Below are 9,806 nucleotides of genomic sequence, written 5' to 3' on the forward strand. Positions count from 1 at the left end.
TGTTTGTCATAGCTGATGTATTGCCACAAAATCTGACATGATCTACAAATTGGTCTTAAGACTGAATTTGGTCTAATTGTCTTGATTAAACAGAACTTATTACCACTAAGGAGAGTGTAGAGCAGGGGTCTTCAACTCTGGACCTTGAGATCCACTTTCCTGGAAACATTAGCTCCAACCTGGATTAAACACACCTACCTGCAACTTTATATTAATCCTGAAGACTTCGATTAGCTTGTTCAGGTGTGTTTGATTAGGGTTGGAGCTAAACTCTGCAGGAAATTAGATCTTGAGGTCCAGAGTTGAGGAGTGTAGAGTAAGGGTCACCAACCCTCCTCCTGGAGGGCTACAATCCTGCAGACTTCAGTTCCTACCCTTCTGCAACACACCTTCCTGTTATTTTCAAGTAATCCTGAACACCTCGATTAGCTTGTTCAGGTGTATTTGATTAGGGTTGGAGCCAAACTCTGCAGGACAGTGGCTCTAGAAGCAGGATTGGTCACCATGTAGAGATCTTTCTAACAATAAAAGATCTAAATCTGATATAAAATTCAAAAACAGTTGTCCCTAATGTCAACAGGCATGGCGAAGGATATTAGTATGTTAAAAATGTTCAGTTAACATTATCATTTGTCATTTTCGCTTATTCCAGAATTTGGTTCACTGGTTTCAGTTCCTCATACTTCATGGAGAGTCAACTGCACTACGACACAAGTTTCAGCACCATCCTCAGAAACAACCAGCCCTCCTCTAACTTGACAACCGATTCAGTCAACACGACACACGCTGTCAGTGTGTTTGGAGGGTGTGAACAAATGGTGAGTGGTATCATTTTTGACCTAACAATGCAATCCTTTAATGTGATCATAGGAATACCTGCCAACATCCTGGTCATGGCAAACCTAATAAACACCCGGAATGAACCTTTAACCTCTGACATCTTCCTGGGCTGCCTGGCTTTCATGGACGCCTACTTTGGATTCATGACAATAATATCATTCCTCAATCTCTACCACTGGAGGAGTGCTATGGGTTGGATGGCTTTGAAGTTCTCCTATGGTGTGAAGGACACCAGTGGGCCGCTTTTCCTCTCCTGCGTCTGTCTGGATCGCTTTATAGCCGTTATCTTCCCCATCGCATTCGGACAATTGAAGGACATCAAATACAGAATCGGCCTGACCATTGTGGTTTTGCTGCTCACTTTTGCTTACGCTTCGGTCAAAACAGTTGGTGGCATCCACAACTTTGAGAAGGTTTTCACTGGTGAGGTCTTGTTTGCCTTCACCTGGATGGTGGTGTGTAACGTGGCCATCCTCTGGGCCCTGAAACGCTCACGAGGTTCTGGTAAAGATGAGATGAATCCTATGAAAAGAAAGGCCTTTAAGATGGTGCTGTCTATCTTGATCATAATCATAAGCAACTATCTCCCTCCAGTTGCTATGTTCCCCTTTGAAGACCATTATCCACATCAGGTCTTCACTTGCTATGTGCAACCAGTTTGTTTTGCCTTCGTAAACATCAGCAGCACTATCCAGCCTTTAACTTACTTGTCCCGCTTAGAGAAAGTACCATTCTTGCCTGAATCTTGTGTGAAGAAGTTAAGCTGCAAGGAAAAAGACAAGCCCTCAAATGAATGACATCTTTCTGAAACAGCGTCTGAAATATGCTGTTAAAATTATTTAACATGCTACTGTAGTAGTAACTGAATTTCCATAGTTCACCATTTTGCTACATATACCTATTATAATCATAGAATCTGTTATAAATTGAACTTGGATATTTGTAGCAAAAACATATATACAGTATATTGTACTGGAGGTTTTAGACTCTCTTTCAGTTATGTCTAATATGAACTGCAACACTGAATTCATTTTCTCAAACCATTCTATATGCAATTATACATAGGTTATAACTTTCTAAGCATTAATATATAACTACATTTATTACAGCAGAATTGAATTTTGTTTGCATTATTGAATCACTATTTTCTTGTTTATAACTGTAAAGCTGCTTTGAAACAATCTGTACTGTATAAAGAGCTATACAAATAAAACTGGCAGTGAATAAATCTGAATAGAACGTTCAAAGGCTTATTTAAAGACTTGTGGCGCCACCATGTGTAACAGAGCAAAAATTAGGAAAGTTCTTTATGGAAAGTTGTTTTTTTTATATATATTTGTAATGGACCTAAATAAATCTATTTAATCTAATGCTCAAATGTTTGTTATGTGTCATTTTCAGTCATATTTATCATATTTTTCATATTTAAGTTCAAATGTGATCCCATAAGGCAATGTTGGCTCTGACTTACCACAAGTGCATCCAGTGGCTTATCTTTTCTGCATCTCAGGTTTGTGTTGGTTCAAGAGTTATCACGGGGGTCAAGCAAAGTTTACAGTTGGCCCCAATCCTCTACCAGGTGGGTTAAGATCTGGATAACATTAATCACTGCGACATCAAACAATCAGGGTGATAGAATTGTGTAGTATAGTGGTGTCATTTTATAGTATGCATGGGACAATGTTTAGTCTTCACAGGTTTTTAAAAAATACCAAAAATAAATAGAACATGTAATGTCTTAACAACACTCTCAGTTTCAAACCAGACTCCTGTTCCGTCTTTGTAAAATATGTGCACACACCTTTTAGAAGTTTTTACAACATTGCTTATCCTTTTCAACTTGGTCACAAACAAGCCTATCCTTCTGGAACCCAGAAAAAAATATTTCAGAATTTTTTTTTTTTTTTTTGTGCCTGTATAGTCTCACAAAGGGGTGAAAATATTTGCACTAGTCCTGATGTCCTTTACAAATGATCATGCTCTGCTTTGAAAATGGCAACTGTATGTAGTTTTGTGTATTTTTTACAGTTTACTGTACCCTACAGTTAAGTGAGTGGAATTCACTGTCTTAAATGTATCACTATCGTAATTACAGTGTATATGTGCAGTTTTTGCTGCAATCCTTTTTCGCTGAATTTCGTACCCGCTCACCAAATTAACAAACTCTCAGAACAAGTACTGTGAAGTTGGCCCCCCACCCAACGCAAAACGTCGGCAAAATAGTCTCAATCGGTTGTGCTCCGTTTGTGCTGATTTGCGCTGTAAAACATTTCGTTTGTGCTGCTTTGGTTTTTTAGATATTAAAATAAAAGTTATAGGTCATTCTGAGGTCACTTAGCCCCACCACATACTCCAAATTTACGCCAATAGTCTCGTTTGTTTGTGCTGGTTTGGTAGTATTTTTGTTTTTTACTGTCTTTTTTAACAATACAGTTGAAGTAATAAGGTAAAATTCAATTGGCTAACCAAATCACATGAAATAGTCGCAGTCACTTAATTGTTAGTAGCCATATTCGTTCAATTAGGCTAATTAAAGGAGAAAAAAACGACTTAGGACTATTTCATTATGTCTTAAAAAACCAAAACAAAAAAAATAAAGACTTGATATAGGCAAATAAAACATGCAATAGCCTGTTTCCAGGTCCGTGTAGCCTATAGCCTACTTTTGCGTCCATTCGTTTTTCCTTTTTAATCATGACGAAAAAAGGAGGGTTGCTGTATTTTTTAAATGCCATCCTGAAAACCAAATTTGAAATTAGAACCGTACACACAAAATGCTGCCCGAAAAAGTAAAATAAAGATTTTTTGTTGTTGTTTTCTTTTTGCACCTTTTATTTAAATTAATATAGACATTTTTTTATTTTAACAAGTTTTCTTTGGCCAAATTAGAAGTAGGATAATGCTTCTCTCGCACGTTCAGTTTAGAACTTTATCTCTGTCTCTGTGCTAGATCATTAATGGGGAGCTGTGCAATTAATAGTGAATATAACCAAAATAGGGTATTATAATTTTTTTTTTTATATATATGAATGATAAAATCGCTATATAGGCGCATTTCAAGTGTTTATTAGGAGTGTGGGAGTATTATCAGGGCTGATAATAACATCTGATTAAAGACAAAATCATTTAAATGTGAAGCTGTTCTTGGACATTGCAAACGAAAATAAAAAATATAAGACTGCCACGCAAAAACGTGTGTTTATTCAGTATACGAACATGTGTTTACTATTCTACCTAAAACTCCAAGTGTCAGAACGGCGGGCTTTAGCGTGGAATAGGCTACGCCTAAATTCCTGTATATTAAAGTATGGTTTAATAGGTTATTATATTAATCAGTTTAATATAAACATGCGACTAGTTGACTGGAAAAAAAGACAGTAGCAAAAACGAAAATATTACCAGCACAAACAAACAAGACTATTTGGGGTAAATTTGGAGCATGCGGGGTGGGGGAGGGGGTGACATCAGAATGATCACTAAATATTATTTTAATATCTAAAAAACCGAAGCAGCACACACGAAAAAATTACGGCACAAACAAAGAAGGGCTGCGTTTCCGGTACCGTCTTAACGCTACATCGTTCTTAAGTTATGCCTTAAGTTGTACCTTATCGTTAATATGTGTATCCAGAAACGTTCTTAGTTAAGTATGCCTTCTGTAAGTCATACTTTCGTAAGGTTGGTCTGGACCAGTCTTAGGCAAGGCAAGGCTATTCATACACAATGGTAATTCAGTGCTTTACATAAAAGAAAAGAAAATAATAATAAAAAAAATAATCACAACAATAAAACAAGGAATTTAAAAACTTTGAAAATGATTTAAAAATTGATTTAAGAGGTTTAAAATGAATTTAAAACAGTTAAGAATAGAAAATGATTTAAAAATTGATTATACATAAAATATAGTGCAATCAGTTCGGACATTGCACAGTGCTCATTCAATAAATGCACAGCTAAACAGATGAGTTTTGAGTCTGCATTTAAATGGGGCTAATGTTTTAGCACATCTGATCTCTTCTGGAAGCTGATTCCAACTGCGGGCGGCATAATAACTAAAAGCGGACTCCCCTTGTTTTGTGTGAACCCTTGGTATTTCTAACTGACTCGATCCTAATGATCTGAGTGATATCATTTATTATCTTAATGAGCGCTGTCTCTGTGCTTAGCTGTACCTTATCACTGTTGATAGTTCACAGTTCTTTACATCTCAGTCTATACGAATATAATTCTGAAGTACTACACCCAGTGTTCAATTAAGCTGTAATTCTTGAAAAAATAAAGATAAAGAAATTATAGAAAAAGAGACAAACTCGACGGAGCTACCCTCTCTTCCCCGAAATTAAGCTGCTGGCGGCTCTCCTCTTTCTCTCTTTTTTCTCCGCCATAGTAGCTGTTGATTGTATGTTTCCCGTGTTGCGCTTTTATTGAGTAACTCATCCAGTAACATAAATTAGTGATTTACACCAATATGTGATGCGGCTGCTGCTCAATCAGCCCTGGTTGTGGAGTAAATGTGCACTCTTACCTGAATGGTTTTCTGCTGGACTTGTGTAGGCCCAAGGTGTTTTTTTTTTGTCTCTTCTGTTAAAAGCTGTTAAATTATTAAGCAGTGTCTCCTGTTCGTGCGCTTGCGCGTGAATTAAGGCTTACAATGACTTACAAAGATACATAACAGCTACAAGTGTATCCCCAAAATTTCACAAATCACGTTTTCAGGGGAGCCCATGTCTTATTAAGGGGAGCCGAGCTCCCCCTAGCTCCCCCGTAGTTCGCACCCTGTCTTTAGAGTCTTCGTAGTGCGCTAAGAGACAACGTTATCGGGAAACGTAGCCCAGATTATCCAAGTAGGTATAACTGCAGACCGGAGATCTCCAAAAGTGGGCAGAACCTCCAAAATGGGGCGGGCTCTCCTCGCGCAAAGACTTTCACCATTGGCTCTGGCTCCAGCCAATTGTTATTGACTTACATTTCAAAATAAAACTTTATAAATGTAACTGTTTCTAGTTCATCTAAAATAAAATATGCTATATAAGTAAATATTCTCCGTGAGGGTAGGAGGGTGTAAATTCGCTGGGTGTAACTAAAAAGGTGCCATTGTCCGGTGAGGTCCGGTTGGGGAGTTACGGAACGATCTCATATCGCATAATCTTATAATCTGTTTATCTCCTGAACTGCAACTTTCTTTATCACGCTATTCAGCGCCAATCCCGTCGTGCAGTCAATTTCACTGGTTAAGGTAAGGGTCAGGTGTGGGGTAGGTTTAGGGGTTAGCATTTTTGTAGCAATAGTGTAGGAAATCAACACTGCGTGTCATGTGCCTGTCTGTCAATGGGAGGAAGCCACGCCCTATTTTGGAGCTCCCACCCCGTTTTGGAGTTCCCGCCCCCATCTGGAGATCTCCGGGCTGCAGTTATACCCTTCTCAGATTATTTGGGGTAAATTTGGAGCATCACCTCAGAATGATCACTAAAAATATCTTTTAAAAAAACCGAAGCAGCACAAACGAAAATTTTTACGGCACAAATGAAACACAAACAAAGAAGATTATTTTGGGTGAATTTGGAGCATGTGGGGGGGTTGAGTGAGGTCATCGGCTATAATTTCTTATGTAATATTTTAAAAACCGAAGCAGCACAAACTAAACCTTTACCTGCACAAACCAGCACAAACAAACGAGACTATTTTGCCGACGTTTTGCGTTGGGTGGGGGGCCAACTTCACGGAGGTCTCAGAACAAAAAAAAAAAGAGGAAGCCATTAGATTTATTTGTCAGTTTTATAAGTCAGTGTACCATCAGAATGATTTTGAAATGGATATTTCAAGGTAAAAATAAGAAAATAAATAAATCAACAAACCCACATATGTTTGATTTAAAACGTGGGTGTTTATTCTCAAGAAAAAAAAATGAATTTGTTGTTAAGCTGTTGTGGCGTTCACAATTTATAAATTGTTTCATACGGTGTGTATGTACAGTAATGACAAACAGCCACTGAGACAGATTCAGAAACTGCACTTGTCTGAATGTTTATTAGCAGAAAGGATACGCCTTGCTCAGGCACATTAAGATAACTGCCTCGGGCTACTTTGCACAATGAACTGTATGATGAACTTTAAATCACTTTAAGCATCTGTTAAATGTGTATATATGATCAATTTTCCACAGTTTGTATTTTCCCTATTTTAGAGGAGGCTTTCACGTTGACACCAACGCAGGCTTGGAGAGGATACGCAAAGGATGCTTACTTTGCGTGTAGAAGTACGGCAATAACTTATCTGTAAAGACATGTTTGAAAGTGTATATAATTTCTTGACGTGATGGGTTTGAAAAAATCACCTCCCCTCTGTCCCAGTTCAGCTGGACCAAGACCCTCTGCAGTTTCTCCTCCACTTTTATAGCAGTTGGGGGTGATTCCATAACCCTGTATTGCCCATCCCGTAGACAGATGGTCCAGAAGCCATTCTCTGGTCTGGCAGGTACTTCCTGATCTCGCGTCACACGCTCACTGGCCAAGCCCAGGATCCAGTCCTCATTGTCACCAACCTCGATCTCCCAGCCGTGGCTTGCGGAGCTAAAGGTAGTGCAGCCCAGCACCTCTGCGCTGATGTGGAAACGCTCCGGGTTACTGGGGAGAACTTGGTTTGGGGTGCTATAGCAGAGACTGGTCAGGTCGTCTGACAGCGTCAAGCAAGGGTGGGCTGTGTTTGGGTCCAGAATTACTGAACCTGATGAACAAAGACAGACATTGAAAACATACACAAAAAATGTTGTGAGGTATAGCACATGTTGGTACTTGATAACTGATAACTTTAATCACTAGTCAGCCATTTTTACATCACATGACAAGTCCCATATTATTGGACGATTTCAGTTGTAAAATAAATGAATTGTGGGTATTTATACATGCTTTTGTGTAAGGTTACATTTGTACTGCACTCTCAGAAAAAAGGTACAAAAGCTGACACTGGGGCAGTATCCTTTCAAAAGGTATTGTACCTTATTTACTCCTATAAGCGGTGCATACTGGTACCTTAAAGGTATTTAGTGCCTAAATAGCACATATTAGTACCTTTTAAAGGGTTACTGCTCCAGTGACAGCTTTTGTACCATTTAGAGTGCGTGTGAGAAAAAAAAAGTACCTTTTACAACCCCAGTTTCTCTCTAGTGTTGTTGACATTATCAAAACCAGGATTTAGCTGTGTTAAAATTGCCATTGTGAAACTGCACAAACAATCATATTGCTACTAATACACTTCAATTGGCGTTTTATATGTCATTTGCAGTTAACTAGTTTGGAATTAAATCATTTGAATAAACGTTAATATGACAAAATTCCAATATACAGGATGCAGTATATCAGCATTAATTACAATAACTATACAGCAAAAATAAATGAACCATACATTAACCCTCTGACATATTAAAGTTAAAATTTAGGCTGTTCTTATCAATGTTCTTTCTGTACATTAAAGAGATACTTACTGTAAGGTGCAACTACCTGCATCTTCTCCCAGACCTTGTACTTTAGATTCCCAAGATGCTTAGATTCATCCAACAAAGATCCAGACATGCCTTCTGGATCCTGCAATGTACTGCACGTTCTGCAAACATTTTATTTTATTTTATTTTATTTTATTTTATTTTATTTTATTTTATTTTATTTTATTTTATTTTATTTTATTTTATTTTATTTTATTTTATTTTATTTTATTTTATTTTATTTTATTTTATTTTATTTTATTTTATTTTATTTTATTTTATTTTATTTTATTTTATTTTATTTTATTTTATTTTATTTTATTTTATTTTATTTTAATAAATGTGTTGGATTATACAGGCGATTTTCAGCGAAGATTCAGTGATTACATTGACTCTACTAACAGAATAGATCAAAACGATTATTCTGAATGTGTGTATATGCATATGTATGATGATACCGATCTCTCTTCCTCTGTTTTACAGATAAAAGGGAGAGAGCGTAGCAGCTAAATAAAGCGGAGAACAAGCCCGTCTCAGGACATCAGTCCAAAGAAGAGGATCTGCCGGCAAAGAGATAAGAGGGGGAGGACAGGGAACGAAAGAGAGAGTCGGAGGACGGGAGAGAGAGAGAATGGGATATTGCGGCATGTGGATCTTCCTCTTGTCTCTGTCTCTCTTCTATCAAAGCGCCACTGCAGAGGCTGAAGGTAGACTGCTGACTCACGCTTTATCTACATGCGATAGGGCCTCTTCAGTCCCCAGTGAACTGCCAATATACCGCCCTTCAATCAATCACACTCTGAAAAGGTTGCAGGCAGGGTCCAAAATGAACACTTGCCAAGCACTAAATGCGGGTAAAATTTGGTGAGCAACTAAAATTGAGTTAATCTCAGTAGACATAATGATATACAACCTTTTGTGTTAGGATGCGAGTTAAAAGTGAAAAAGAAGGAAAACTTCCAAGAAGAAAAAATGTAAATGTTGTAAATTCCTTCTTATTTCTTTAGTTCTGGATTTGACTAGCATTTAAGAAATTTTTACTCCAGAATTTCATATAAATTATTTTTTAAATGATATATAGATAAGTTGATATGCTAGATCCTAGTTAATAAGTTGGACCAGACAAATACGTATGCTGAAGTTAGACAACAGAAACACCAAATTATATTATTTTATTTTATTTTATTTTATTTTATTTTGAGCACTGGTTTTGCTTTAGAATTACCATTTTGCCATGCCAACATTGAAGCAAAATATTTTATATAAAAGTAACAACAATTCTTAAAAAATATAATATGATCATTAACTAATCTCATGTTTTATTCATGACAAACCATATTTATCTTCTTGTGTTTTTGTAACATTTGATGTATTTATAAATATCCGATTCTAGGCTTAATTGTATGTATAATCCCATACAATGTGAGCTGATGTCGATTCAGTCCTACACTCTAAAAAATGCTGGGTTAAATATAACCCAGCGCTGGGT

At 37.1% G+C, this 9,806-nt stretch overlaps 2 protein-coding genes across 2 annotated transcripts in view; one reads left to right on the forward strand and one right to left on the reverse strand.

The window, feature by feature from the left end:
- The first annotated feature begins 686 nt into the window (after positions 1–686).
- On the forward strand, positions 687–1,637 carry LOC107711141 (G-protein coupled receptor 183-A-like). Its single transcript, XM_016516082.1, has one exon. It carries the CDS (start codon positions 687–689, stop codon positions 1,635–1,637), a length of 951 nt encoding a protein of 316 aa, XP_016371568.1.
- Positions 1,638–6,726: 5,089 nt separating this feature from the next.
- Positions 6,727–9,806, reverse strand: part of LOC107711201 (nuclear factor 7, brain-like) — an 11,594-nt gene continuing 8,514 nt past the window's right edge. Inside the window, exons 5-6 of the mRNA XM_016516138.1 lie at positions 8,321–8,439; positions 6,727–7,563 (exon numbers count right to left, since the gene is read on the reverse strand). Of these exons, the coding sequence (XP_016371624.1) occupies positions 7,034–7,563; positions 8,321–8,439 (649 nt within the window). The 3' untranslated portion in view covers positions 6,727–7,033. The remainder of the gene's footprint in view (positions 7,564–8,320; positions 8,440–9,806) is intronic.

The sequence above is a fragment of the Sinocyclocheilus rhinocerous genome, unplaced genomic scaffold (assembly GCF_001515625.1).
Source record: "Sinocyclocheilus rhinocerous isolate Xijiao unplaced genomic scaffold, SAMN03320098_v1.1 scaffold115, whole genome shotgun sequence".
Classification (NCBI taxonomy): domain Eukaryota; kingdom Metazoa; phylum Chordata; class Actinopteri; order Cypriniformes; family Cyprinidae; genus Sinocyclocheilus; species Sinocyclocheilus rhinocerous.